Raw genomic sequence first — 15,058 nt, forward strand, 5'->3', positions numbered from 1 at the left:
GGACATGCCATATTCTTTTTGTGTGGGGTGGGAGACTTGATTTAGTGTTGTGTATTGTTAGTGTATATATGCATTAAGTATGTTGTAGTTCAGTGCCTCTGTTTTTGTGCATAATTGTTTGTACTTATCTTAGACGTCACCGACTTGGCCCAACGACGGACACTTGTCAACGGGTTTCTTGAGGGCTAAGGTCAGATAAAAAAAATCTAGAAAATGTAGGAGACTCTTCCTGATGACGGACCACTTAGACAGTATTCTTGAGAGAAGTAGTCTAATAATAAATAATAAAAAAATGGCCAAAAAGATTTTTTTTTTATTTTCTTTATTTTCTTTTTAGGTAGTGTAGTAATTCCCCCTTGGTTTTTTCTTCTAACCACGGTTCTTTTCCAAGGGCTTTTCTTGAACCGGGTTAGGTAGATTTTTCTTTAATATTATTTTAGGGCCCTTAGGACTCTCTTGGGCTAAGATGGGTGAGGGCAGGAATGCATCCCGTAGTGTACATACCTGCAAATAACGAAAACGAACGTGTGGGTGCGGCATCTAGGCTCACTTGTAGACTCTTAATCTTATGCCTTAATTTTGCACACCTTGTCTTACTTGAACGCTCACGTGAGTGTATTGACAAACTAATTCGGAATGAGTTACATGCCAAGTGTGTGTGAGGTAATACATGTATTCTGTGCTTGCATGCGATACCTAGAACTTGCCTTGTGTGTGTGCAAAGCGAAATAGAAGTTGTTTGATCTTAGAGACGATTTAGGCATTTCTTTGTGTAGCCTATATAATTATGAATCCACCTGTACATATTACCATAGTTAACCCCTTCGATCCTGAAGCTTGTTTCTTTGATAACCTTACAATAACCTACATCCCTGTGTTTGAATAGCTTGACTTTTTGAACCTTTACCTCCTAGAAGCACTTGAATCGTTAAAGATCATATAAAAGTCAAAGTGTCGGGTCGTAATGGAGCGGGAAAAGGAAAATCAGGAAAATACTTGAATGGTGCAATGGTTCTTAAAAAAATATTGAAAAATAGAAGAAGGGCCTTGTAAATAGGTGGTCCTAAAATATTGAATGGCAAGAAAAAGCCAGTTGCACCTAGGAAAAGTGGAGGGTAGCTTATAAAACAAGTGTGGAAGAATGACTGGGCTGAACATAGAAATTGGAATAAGGGGAACTATTGTATTAAAAGTGCTTAGGGAGGTTAGTCACTATACCAACCAAATGAAGCCCTATTGATCTTAGACTGAACAACTCGATTAGTAGAGTATTACACTAAGGGCAAGCTTATGGTGTATCTGTGTGGCATGTGAGTGTTCTTTGCTGAGAGTGAGTGAATTCGTTCTATCTATAGTTCTTTGTTGTTTGATTTTATGTGTGTGGAACTTCGCTCAAAAATGTGATGTGAGGGCATGTAACTCCGGAAGACAAAGCAAGTCTTCACATCTGTTTAGAGTACATAGAGTAAGCACGAGTGTGGCATGGCATTAGAGTCTTCACCTGAGGTGTGGCTGTTGCACTGCTTAGGTTGTTCTTTAATAATGGCGGGTGTGACATAAACAGGGTAATGCATCAAACGATTAGGCGTAGAAGTGTGGTTCAACTTGTTCGAGGATGAGCAAAGATGTAAGTGTGGGGTGTTGATAATAGGTAAATTAGACTATAATTAGGCCCTAAAGAACCACATTTTTATATAGCTTTTACGGTAAAAAGTAATAACAAAATGCTATGATTAGTGCTTTTCATGCTTTGCAGGCTATATCCAATAAAAGAAGTTTGTGGAGTACTTTTGGGATCAATTAAGGAGTAAAGGAGGCCAATCATACAATATCCACAAAGTGTACCAAGCGAAGGGACAAAACCAGAACTGAAGCTGGTCTGCCGCTGTCCGGGCGTAACCGCGGTAGGACCGCGGCAGAACATTGCTGCAGATTCTGAAGGCCACTCTGGCCGCTGTCCTGGCGTAACCGCGGTAGGACCGCGGCACGACGCGTAAACTTCAGGGACCAAAGTGCAAAACACGGGATTTTAAGCCCTAAACCCTATATTAAACGAAGGAAGCCGGCCAAGAAAGAGAGAATGATTTTTGGAAATGAAAAACATCATAAGGAAGGGCAAGAGGCAAGGAGGATCATTGGGCATCAATCTTTAATCTTCTTCTTTGTTCTTCTACCTTTGAATATGAATTCTATTGTGATTTTGTTATTTTCATGAGTAGCTAACTTTTCTAATCTAAGGTTTTTGTGGAACCCGTTGGGGATGAATTTATTGTGATGTTTATATAGTTTTGATTGGTTTTTAATCTCTATTTGTTCAACTACATTCTTGTTGTAGTTGATTGAAGGGCCCTCAATTAGCTGTGCCCTCAACTGTTATTTACAACGTTTGGGGAAGTTGATTCTATAGAATTGAGTACATCCAACAAAAGTAATTGATAGGTTAATTCCCTGTGGGATCGACTCTGGGCGTAAATACTCAGATTATATTTGCAACGCCCGCGTAGTCTTTTGCGAGACTCAGTTGAGCGTGATCAATCTCCCGGGATCCCGTCCCGTAGTCCCAAACGTAAATATCTCGAGGATTTCTTGGTATCCTCAATATATGTAATGGGGATCTCTTGGTATCCGGAGGATCTATTGGTATCCTCAACATATGTGCTGGGGATCTCTTGGTATCCCGCACTACAGCAAAAATCAATGTATGTGCAGGAGATCTCTCGGAATACTCATCCGTAGTCCCAAAATAAAAAACACAAGAATAACAAGGAAAGAATCCACAGTTTAATTCAAGTTCGTACCGAAAAACATATATTTCTATTCTAACATGCTGCACAGAGTTCACATAAACAGTTTAAGCAGATAGGACAACTAATACACTTAAGCATGCTTCCCTAAACTACGCAGTAGGCTTAAAATACAAGTAATGTTCAAGGAGAAGGAAATATAGTTAATTTACTTAATGAAAAGCGGGTTTCCAACAATTAGCACGTGTACGCCTCGTCACCTCACGTACACGGCATTCATATAACAACAATACCAAATCCTATAGGGAATGTCCCCCACACAAGGTTAGACAAGCCACTTACCTCGAACCAGCTCAATCAAATCTACATAATGGTCTTGCCACGAGTATCTGACTCCAAATGGCCCAAATCTATTCAAAGTAATTGCATGATGTAAATAACACTTCAAGTAACTAATTCAACTAATTAATTCTAAGCTAATATGCAAAATTAGAGAAAATGACAAAAATGCCCCTAGGCCCACGTCTCGGAATCGGGTAAAATTTACAAAATTTGGAATCCTCACAGTCTCACGAGTTCATTCATACAAAAAGTACCAAAATCGGACCCCAAATGGTCTCTCAAATCCCCACTCAAAGCTCTCCAATAAACCAAGCCCTAACCGCCAATTTACCACTGATTTTCCTTCAAATTCCATGCTTACAATGATAAAATCACCATAATAACGAGCTTGAGGACCAAAGACCTTACCTCAATGAATCCCTCTGAAAATCTCCCTTGAAAATGCTCTCCAAAGCTTCTTCCCGTTTGAAAAGAGATGAAAAATAACTCAAATTCCCGAAGGGCGAAATATATATGTTCTGACCCAGCAAAACCGCGTCTGCGGTCCGATTACCGCACCTGTGGACCCGCACCTGCGGTCCCAGGTGCGCATATGCGGTTCCTCACTTATCCACCAGCCACCGCACCTGCGATGACCTTCTCGCACCTGCGCCTTCGCAGATGCCCCCACATTTCCGCATCTGCGGCTCCAGCCTTTCTTCCTCTTGGCCGCATCTGCGGCTTCCCTTACGCTTCTGCGTGCTCGCACCTGCGGTCCCCAAGCCGCAGGTGCAGTTATGACAGCAAACTCAGCAGCTTCAGCTGCAATTCCCAACTCCAAACTTCCCGTTAACTATCCGAAATCACCCTGAGGCCCCGGCGACCACAACCAAAAGCACGAACAAGTCATATACCACTATCCAAACTTATACAAATCTTCAAAACACCTCAAACAACATCGAATCAACCAATTCACATCGAATGAAAGCCTAAGAACTTCAAAAACTCTCAATTTACGCTTTCGATGAAAAGTCTACCAAACCTCATCCGAATGACCTGAAATTTTGCAAGCACGTCACATTCAACACTACGGAGCTACTCCAACTTCCGGAATTCTATTCCGACCCCGATAACAAAATCTCACTATCGAACCAGAAACTCCAAAAAATTCAACCTTCGGCATTTCAAGCCTAATTAAGCTGCGGACCTCCAAAACACTATTCGAACACGCCCCTAAGCCCGAAATTGCCCAACGAAGCTCACGGAAGCAACGAAATTCCATTCCGAGGCCATCTTCACACTGCTGTGACTACAGTCGAAATTCTAAAGCTTAAACTCTCATTTAGGGACTAAGTGTCCCAAAACACTCCGAAACTCAAAACGAAACCTCCCGCCAACTCAGAATAGCAGAAATAAACACGGGGAAAACAGTTAATAGGGGATCGGGGCGTTAATTTTTAAAACGACCGGCCGGGTCGTTACATCCTCCCACACTTAAACATTCGTTCGTCCTCGAACGAGCATAGAGACATACTTGAAGTATTGAAAAATGAGGGTAACGGTTGCGCATATCCTGCTCGGCCTCCCAGGTCGCCTCCTCTACTGGCTGACCCCGCCACTGAACTGTCACTGATGCAATATTCCTTGACCTGAGCTTTCGAACCTGCATGTCCAATATCGCCACCGGCTCCTCAACGTAAGATAGATCCTTGTCCAACTGGACTGAGCTGAAATCCAACACGTACGATGGATCACCGTGACACCTCCAGAGCATCGAAACATGAAATACCGGATGAACTCCTGCAAAGCTGGGAGGTAAGGCTAGTTCATAAGTACCCTCCCCAACACGCCTCAATATCTCAAAAGGACCAATAAACCTCGGACACAACTTCCCTTTCTTCCCAAATCTCATTACACCTTTCATAGGCGAAACCCGAAGTAGGATACACTCTCCAACCATGTAGGAAACATCACGAACCTTCCGGTCCGCGTAACTTTTCTGTCTGGACTGGGCTGTGCGAAATATTTCCTGAATCACCTTAACCTTCTCCAAAGCATCCTGAACCAAGTCTGTGCCCAATAATCTAGCCTCACCCAGCTCGAACCAACCCACCGGAGATCTACACCGCCTACCATATAAAGCCTCATACGGTGCCATCTGAATGCATATATGATAACTGTTGTTGTAGGCAAACTCCGCCAATGGAAAGAACTGATCCCAAAACCCTCAAAAATCAATCACACACGTACAGAGCATATCCTCAAGAATCTGAATAGTGCTCTCGGATTGTCCGTCCGTTTGAGAGTGAAATGCTGTGCTCAACTCCACTCGAGTACCCAACTCATGTTGTACGGCCCTCCAGAACCGTGATGTGAACTGAGTACCTCTATCAGAAATGATGGAAACTGGAATACCATGTAGACGGACAACCTCCTGAATATAAATGTCTGCTAACCGCTCCGAAGAATAGGTAGTACTCACAAGAATGAAATGCGGACTTGGCAGCCGATCCACAATCACCCAAATTGCATCAAACTTTCTCAAAGTCCGTGGGATCCCAACTACGAAGTCCATGGTGATCCACTCCCACATCTACTCCGGAATCTCTAACTGCTGAAGCAATCCACCCGGTCTCTGGTGCTCATACTTTACCAACTGACAATTGAGGCACCAAGCTACAAACACAACTATATCTTTCTTCCGCCTTCACAAATAGTGCTGCCTCAAATCCTGATACATCTTCGTGACACCTAGATGAATGGAATACCGCAAACTATGGGCCTCCTCTAGAATAAACTCCCGAAGCCCATCAACATTGGGTACACAAACCCGACCCTGCATCCTCAATACCCCGTCATCAAGAATAATCACAACTCTGGCATAGCCCTGCAGAATTTGATTCCTGAGGGCACAAAATAATAGGGTCATCAAATTGCTGCTCTAGAATACGGTCGCACAAGGAAGACCGAGAAACCACGCAAGCAAGGACCCGACTGGGCTCCGAATGATCCAATCTCATAAACTGACTGGCTAAGGCTTGAACATCCATCGCCATGGGCCTGTCTGCTGCTGGTAAATAAGAGAAACTCCCCAAACTCTCCGCCCGGCGACTCAAAGCATCGGCCACCATATTGGCCTTGCCCGGGTGATACAAAATAGTGATATCATAGTCCTTCAGTAGCTCTAACCACCTCCTCTGGTGCAAATTAAGATCCTTCTACTTGAACAGATGCTGCAAACTCCGGTGATCAGTATAAATCTCACAAGGCACACCGCACAAATAATGACGCCAGATCTTCAAGGCGTGAACAATAGCAGCTAACTCGAGATCACGGACAGGATAATTCTTCTCATGTACCTTCAACAATCTAGACGCCTAGGAAATCACCCTACCGTCCTGCATCAATACCGCTCCAAGGCCGACCCTCAAGGCATCACAATAGATAGTATAAGACCCTGAACCGGTAGGCAATATCAAAAGTGGGGATGAAGTCAAAGCTGTCTTGAGCTACTGAAAGCTCTCCTCACACTCTTCCGTCCAGTGGAACGGGGAACCCTTCTGGGTTAGCCTGGTCATAGGTGCAGTAATAGATGAAGATCCCTGAACAAATCGACGGTAATAACCCGCCAAGCCAAGAAAACTGCGGAACTCTGTAGCTGCGGATGGTTTGGGCCAACTCTGCACTGCTTCCACTTTTTTTTGGTCCACCTTTATTCCCTCACTAGATACCACGTGACCCATGAATGCCACTGAATCCAACCAAAACTTACATTTTGAGAACTTATCATATAATTTCTTCTCTCTCAAAGTCTGAAGCACTATCTCAGGTGCTGCCCATGATCTTCCCGACTTCGGGAATATACCAGAATCTCATCAATAAAGAAAATGACGAATGAGTCAAGATATGGCTGGAATACACTGTGCATCAAATGCATGAAGGCTGCTGGGGCATTGGTCAGCCCAAATGATATAACAAGGAACTCGTAATGACCATACCGAGTCCTGAAGGCAGTCTTTGGGATATCTGGCTCCCGAACCTTCAACTGATGATAGCCTGAACGCATGTTAATCTTAGAAAACACACAAGCACCTTGTAACTGATCAAACAGGTCATCAATACGGGGTAAAGGATAATTCTTCTTCACTGTAACCTTGTTCAACTGGCGATAATCGTTACACATATACATAGAACCATCCTTCTTCTTCCCGAATAAGATAGGAGCACCCCAAGGTGATGCACTGGGCCGAATGAAACCCTTATCAAGCAATTCCTGTAACCGCTCCTTCAACTCCTTCAACTCAGGAGGAGCCACACGGTACGGAGGAATATAAATGGGCTGATTGCTCAGCAACAGATCAATGCCAAATCAATATCTCTATCGGGTGGCATGCCCGAAAGATCAGCTAGAAACACATCAAAGAAATCCTGTACTAATGGCATTGAATCAACTGTAGGGGTATCAATACTGACATCTTTCACATAAGCTAGGTATGTGTCACACCCCTTCTCAACCATACGCTGAGCCTTAAGGAATGAAATATCTTTACTGGAACTATGATAAAGTACCCCTCCACTCAACTTGCAGCACACCTAGCATAGCCAGCGTCACGATTTTTGTGTGACAACTAAGAATAGCATAATGGGACGACAACCAGTCCATGCGCAAGATAACATAAAAGTCTACCATGCTGAGCAATAAAAAATCAGCTCTGGTCTCAAAACCACTAAAAGCAATCAAACACGACTGATAAATGCGGTCCACGACAAGAGAATCTCCAACAGGAGTAGAAACATAAACTGGAGAACTCAAAGAATCCCGAGATACGCCCAAATACGGGGCAAAATAAGAGGGCACATAAGAATAAGTGGAGTGTAACACTCCTCAAATTTATAAAAGTTTCGAGACATGCTAATTATTGAACTAAATTATTGCTATTTTTATTATTTTTATCTTGCCTACATATATATATATATATATATATATATATATATATATATATATATATACTAATTATTAAAAGTGGGTATCATTAATTATTAGTTAAGCCTTAAAAGCCCATAAAAGGGCTATTTGGGAACAAAAGGCTCCAAACCTTAAAAGAAACATAACTTACGTTCTGATTCTTCAAAAAGGGCGGAAGGCTTTTGCCTTAGACGAAAAACAGAGCAATACAAAACAGGGGATTCTTATCACGCAGGCAAAGGAAAATCAAGGGTTCTTTACAAATCACTAATTGTCGAACTCAAGTATATAAAACTCTATTTTCAATTATCCTAAAGTCGTAATAGGTAAGAATTGAATAGCTAATTCCCTTCTTCCTCTATATCAACAACAAATTTCATATTTAGGTGTAGTACTTTAAAATTGATTAATGCACTGGTTGTTGTAGAATCGATTGTTTGACTGGTGTCAATTGGACTGGGCCTACGTATTGGCTTGAGAAGTTTTGAGGTGAGTTGATATAACCCTTTACAAAAGTGGTTTAACTCACAAAAGCATGCACACAAGGTGTTTGATGAATTGCATAAAAGAGTTAATATATACTCAATTGGAATAGAAAGTACCTATTAGCTTAAAATTATTTTCTAGCTAAAGTTTAGATGATTATTTGGATATATGTGCATAAATTTCAGATTTTTATGTTATTCTTATATGCCATTTTCATGTTGAAAAAAAAATCATGAAGGATCAAGAACCTTTATAAATACTTTTGGATATTTATTTCATTCTTATGCCATGCCTTACATTTAAGGATACCGGTATGAGTATGTATAAAAGAATTAGACTTGAAAAGTCACAAGAAGAAGCTTTAGAAAGAAAAGGTTTTTGGGAGTATCCTTTATTCTGAGAAGGGGTCATCGTCCAGGCCTAGGGTCCTGACCAAGGCGTTGACTTCCTGAAACTACTTGTGCCAAAGTAGGGAGCACACGAGCCGAGGGTCTCATTGCTAATAAATTACTTAGCCATGCTAAGGTATGATACATGAGCGCTGAGAACCATGAAGCGAGTGGCACCTCGTGGATTGGGCCTATTCGATCAGGTTGGGATTGAACCCGTGCCGATCACGCGGTGCCTGACACCGAATTAATTCAGGATAGTTGGAACTCCCAAAGTATAAAGTGAAGTGTTTTTTTTATAAGAAAGAAAAAAGAAAAGAATTTCTTTTAGAATATTCATAAATTGCTATTATGCGATTATTTAGAATTATTCTTATAAGCTTAATGTTTTACATGCAGTTAGAACCTTAGCTCATAATGTATATGTTATTAAAGTTTCGGCCCCTGTTGTTGAAACTCACTGAGTACAATGGATGGTATTGACGTTCTCTTTTGGGAACCTACGTTGGTCTGCGGTACAACGTAGGAACCGGATTTGCAGGCGAGTAAGCTACGAGTTAGGACTTCCTTCTCTTCCAGTGGTATTGGTGAGCTCCGCTTTTGTTCGTGGAGTATTCCTTAGAGTCATCTTTATTTAGTTATTTCTTTGTTACTTAGAGAACTGGCCAGGAAATCTCATGTCCTGAGCAGTGCGTCAGTTTATCAGTAGAGGATTTATAGACATAGTCGTTGAGTTAAGATTCAGATGTTTTTGATAATAACTTAGCAGTATTTCATTTGTTACTATGGATAAAGTTTTGGAGTTGATTTACTTAAATGTTTAAATTAAACAAAAGTATTTGGTTGGAGTATTGCCTTGTTGCATATAAATTTTGGAGTTATAATAGATTTGATAAGCAAAGATGGTTCGCTCGGTCATGTTTAGTGATTGAGTGCCGGTCTCGGCTTGTTCAGAAAATGGGTCGTGACAAACTTGGTATCAGAGCCTCAGGTTTATGGAGTCCTAGGGGTCTATGAAGCCGTGTTAGTAGAGTCTTGTTTATGGGTATGAAGCGCGCCATACTTATAAATAGGAGGCTACAAGCATTTAGGAATAATCTCATTTTTTGTCATACTTTAGATCGTGCAGTAGATCCTACCTCTAAGAAATTATCTAATGTATTCGTTTCTCCAAAACTTGCAGAAATGGCTCGTACTCGCAACTCTAACACCGACACTCAAGATGCTGCTGAAGAAACTATTGCTACTATTGTGGCTTAAGGCAGAATTAAAAAGGCTTCAACTCAGAAACGGAAGTGTAAATCTACAAATGGGGTTCAAGTACCCTGGGTTGAACATGACGAAGGGGTGGAGCATGATGATCCAGTACCTCAGGATCCAGTACCGCCCCCACCAGCAGCTCCGGCTAAGACAACTATATCCCCAAAGGTGGGTCAGATATTTAATGCAGTCAACAGTGCTATGGAGATGTTTAAAGCCTTTATGGCCAACCAGAACGAGAGAAAAGATGAGATTCCACCTCAATCAAATAGACAGAACAATTATGAGTCCTCAAGAGTGAATGAATTTTTGAAGTTGAGTCCTCCAGTGTTCCAGGGTTCTCTAGTTGATGAAGATCCGATGTTGTCGCTGGAGGGTGTCAAGAAAGCTCTTCGAGTGATGAAAGCATTTGATGATGAAGCTGTGGAGCTAGCTGCTTACCAGCTTAGAGATGTGGCCGGCGCTTGGTTTGAGATGTGGGAAAATGAAAGAGATGAAGATGATGGTCCGCCTACTTGGGAAGAATTTGAAGAGGCCTTCATGGCTAACTTTATCCGAGAAGAGGATAGGGAAGCTAAGGCTACAGAGTTCGAACAGCTCAAGCAAGGGAATAAAAGTGTGCAAGAGTACTACATGGAATTCATAAGGTTGGCTAAGCATGCTCCTCACATGGTTAAGACAGAAAAAGCAAAGATTCGCAGGTTTGTTGGCGGTTTGGCTCACCACATTAAGGATACAACATCAGCTGCAGCAGTAGGAACGACAGCTTTCTCCTCTGTCGTGGGGTTCGCCAAGCACTTAGAAAAGGACAGACAACTAAGGAGAGAAGAAAAAGAGCATAACAAGAAAGCCCGGACAACGGGCAGGTTTAATGGTACATCCAGCGGAGGTGGAAGGGATTCCTCTAATAAGGAGTCATTAGCACCAGCTCAGTCCAGTCATCAGTCAGGTGGTGGGTCTTCCTTCAGAAGTACTCAGAGTAATGGAAATCAGTCTCGCCAGAATCAGAATTTTAGGACATCATCCTCACATAGCCAGAGTCATGCTGAGCAACATTCACACCAACAAGGTCTTTGTGGAACATGTAAGCGGCAACATTCAGGTCAGTGCAAGCTCGGGTTTCATGGTTGCTACCATTGTGGAGACATTGGTCATATAAAGGCCAACTGCCCAAAGTTGCGACGTAATTTCAGTGGTGGATCAACTCGTCCTTCTAGTTCCTCAGCTACTGTAGTTGCACCACCTCAGGCTCGTGGTTCTTATAATCAGACCGGGCATGGAGCAGGCAGAGGTGCAGACCGAGTTACTCAGGGAGGGGGACAACCCCGTTTGTTTGCTACACTTGATCGTCAGAGTGCAGAGGCATCTGCAGAAGTTATTACAGGTATACTTTTAGTCTGCTCACATAATGCTTATGCCATAATGGATCCAGGTTCAACGTTTTCATATGTGACTCCATACTTTTCAATTAACCTCGGGCTAGAACCTGAACAACTTAGTGAGCCATTCCAGTATCTACTCCAGTTGGCGAGTCAGTGAAAGTCACAAGAGTCTATAGAAGTTGTATAGTTTCAGTCCAAGGTCGCAACACCAAAGCCGATCTCATAGAGTTAGAAATGGTGGATTTCGATGTGATCATAGGTATGGATTCGTTATCTTCCTGCTATGCCATGTTAGATTGTCATGCCAAGATAGTCAAGTTCCAAATTCCAAATGAAGAAGTCCTAGAGTGGAAGGGTAGTTCAGCATCGCTTGTAGGTAAGTTTATTTCTTACCTTAAGGCACAACGAATGATCGGTAAGGGGTGTCTCGCCTATCTGGCTCACATCATTAATCCAGAATCAGAACCACCAGCTCTTCAGTCTGTGCCAGTTGTTAGAGAATTTATAGAAGTTTTCCCAGATGACCTTCCCGGACTTCCTCCTGAAAGAATCATAAACTTTGGCATTGATCTCGTGCCAGGCACTCAGCCCATATCTATACCTCCTTATAGGATGGCTCCAGCATAACTTAATGAGTTGAGAGAACGGTTGAAAGACCTTCTTGACAAGGGCTTCATCAGGCCGAGTGTTTGCCCCGATCCTGTTTGTCAAGAAGAAAGATGGGTCTCTCAAAATGTGCGTCGACTATCGGCAGTTGAATAAAGTTACAATTAAGAACAAGTACCCACTGCCAAGAATTGATGATTTATTTGATCAACTTCAGGGTGAAAAGTACTTTTCAAAAATAGACTTGAGGTCGGGGTACCATCAGTTGACAATCAGAAAAAAGGATATATCTAAAACAAGCCTTTAGAACTCGCTACGGGCACTATGAATTTCTAGTGATGTCCTTCGGGTTGACAAATGCTCCAGCTGCATTCATGGACCTCATGAACAGAGTTTTCAAGCCATTCCTGGATACCTTTATTATTGTGTTTATAGACGATATTTTGGTGTACTCTAAGAGCAAGGAAGATCATGCAGAACACCTCAGAATAGCCTTGCAGACCTTGAAGGAGAATGAGCTTTATGCCAAGTTTTCAAAATGCGAGTTCTGGTTGCAGCCAGTGGCATTCTTAGGCCACGTGGTATCTAGTGAAGGAATAAAAGTAGACCCTCAGAAGACAGAAGCACTCAAGAACTGGCCTAGGCAGACGACGCCAACCGAAATCAGGAGTTTCTTGGGGTTAGCTGGCTACTATAGAAGGTTTGTAGAGGGTTTTTCCTTACTTGCAGCTCCACTAACTAAGTTGACTCAGAAAGCAGTTAAGTTCCAATGGTCAGACGCTTGTGAGCAGAGTTTTCAAGAGTTAAAGAAGAGGTTGACCACTGCACCTGTGTTAACCTTGCCGACAGGTTCGGGTGAGTTCATAGTGTATTGTGATGCCTCCAGAGTGGGCCTTGGTTGTATTCTTATGCAACATGGAAAAGTTATTGCTTATGCTTCCAGGCAGTTAAAGAATCATGAAAAGAACTACCCCACACACGACTTGGAGCTTGCAGCAGTGGTGTTTGCATTAAAAATATGGCGGCACTACCTTTATGGCGAGCATTCTGAAGTGTTTACAGATCACAAAAGCCTCCAGTACATTTTCAAGCAAACATAACTAATTTGAGACAGAGAAGGTGGCTCGAGCTATTGAAAGATTATGACATCAATATCCTTTATCACCCGGGCAAAGCTAATGGGGTTGCAGATGCACTTAGTAGGAAGTCAATGGGTGTCTTGGCCCATCTTGCAGTACAAAGGCGATCTTTGGGTCGAGAAATTCAAAAACTAGCAAATGATGGAATTAGATTGGATGAGACCGAAGAAGGAGATATAACTGCTTATGCCTTAGCGCAATCCTGCCTTGTTGCGCATGTTAAGGCTAAGCAAGACGAAGATCCGTACTTAGTGAAATTAAAAGAAGGAGTCAGAAGCAAAGAAATCACTACTTTCACTCTAGGAAGTGACAAAGTTTTGAAGTTGAATGATCGGTTATGTGTGCCTGATGTAGATGGTCTTAGGAAGGCCATAATGGAGGAAGCTCACAGTTCGAGGTACTCTATCCACCCAGGTGCTACCAAAATGTATCTAGATTTGAAAGAATCGTATTGGTGGAGGCATAAAGAAACAAGTAGCAGATCATGTGGCTAAATGTTTAAATTGCCAGCAAGTCAAAGCCGAGCATCAGAGGCCTGGTGGCCTAGCTCAAGACATAAAGATACCACAGTGGAAGTGGGAGATGATTAATATGGATTTCGTAGTAGGTCTACCTCGCACATACCGTAAGCATGATTCCATTTGGGTTATTGTAGACCAACTGACAAAGTCCGCACATTTCCTACCGGTAAAGATGACAGATTCTGCAGAGTAGTATGCGCAGTTGTACATCAAAGAAATAGTCCGATTGCATGGTACTCTAATTTCAATCATATCTGACAGAGGCCCTCAGTTCACAGCGCATTTTTGGCAAGCATTTCAGAAAAGATTAGGTACCAAGGTCAATCTGAGCAGCGCTTTCCATCCACATACAGATGGTCAGGCAGAAAGGACGATTCAGACTCTCGAAGATATGCTGCGTGCGTGTGTTTTAGATTTTGGAGGTAATTGGGATGATCACTTGCCACTTATAGAATTTGCTTACAATAACAGCTATCAGGCCAGCATTGGTATGGCTCCTTATGAAGCGTTGTATGGGCGGAGATGTAGGTCTCCAGTGGGTTGGTTTGAACCAGCAAAGGTGCCGTTGATTGGTCCAGAGTTTGTTTGTGAGGCCTTGGAGAAATTTCAGCTAATTAGAGAAAGACTTAAAGCGGCTCAGAGTCGTCAAAAGTCTTATTCTGACAAGAGGCATCGGGAGTTAGAGTTAATGGTTGGTGATAAGGTGTTTTCGAATGTTTCACCAATGAAAGGAGTAATGAGGTTTGGGAAGAAAGGGAAACTTAGCTCTAGATTTATCGGACCTTATGAAATTCTAGAAAAGAAAGGAAACGTGGCTTATAAGCTAGCGCTACCCGTTGAGCTGTCCTCCGTTCATCCTGTCTTTCATGTGTCTATGCTTAGAAAGTACATTCATGACGAGTCGCATATAATACCTGCCGATACCATAGAAACTAAAGAAGGTTTGATTTATGAAGAGGTACCTATAGAAATTCTCGATAGACAAGTAAGAAAGTTGAGAACAAATGATTTAGCATCGGTAAAGGTTTTGTGGGAGTAATCATAATTCAAAAGAGGCTACGTGGGAGGTCGAGGAAGATATGAGAAAGAAATATCCATATTTATTTGTGGAAAAAGGTATGTGAACCTAAGTTTGCTTTGACAGTTATAATTCATTTATTAAATACAAGTTAGCAAGTGTTTCTGTCCTTCCTAGATTATACTTAGTTGTTGTAGTAATTTAGTTTATGCCGTAAGATACTTAA

General features: G+C 42.2%; 1 protein-coding gene across 1 annotated transcript; it reads left to right on the forward strand.

Moving 5' to 3' along the window:
- Positions 1 to 13,364: 13,364 nt before the first annotated feature.
- On the forward strand, positions 13,365 to 14,853 carry LOC109238715. Its single transcript, XM_019405189.1, has 4 exons — positions 13,365 to 13,511; positions 13,804 to 13,980; positions 14,076 to 14,236; positions 14,343 to 14,853. The coding sequence occupies exons 1-4, from the start codon at positions 13,365 to 13,367 to the stop codon at positions 14,851 to 14,853; spliced, it is 996 nt and encodes a 331-aa protein (XP_019260734.1).
- The last annotated feature ends 205 nt before the right edge of the window (positions 14,854 to 15,058 follow it).

Source organism: Nicotiana attenuata, unplaced genomic scaffold (assembly GCF_001879085.1).
Source record: "Nicotiana attenuata strain UT unplaced genomic scaffold, NIATTr2, whole genome shotgun sequence".
NCBI classification, from domain to species: domain Eukaryota; kingdom Viridiplantae; phylum Streptophyta; class Magnoliopsida; order Solanales; family Solanaceae; genus Nicotiana; species Nicotiana attenuata.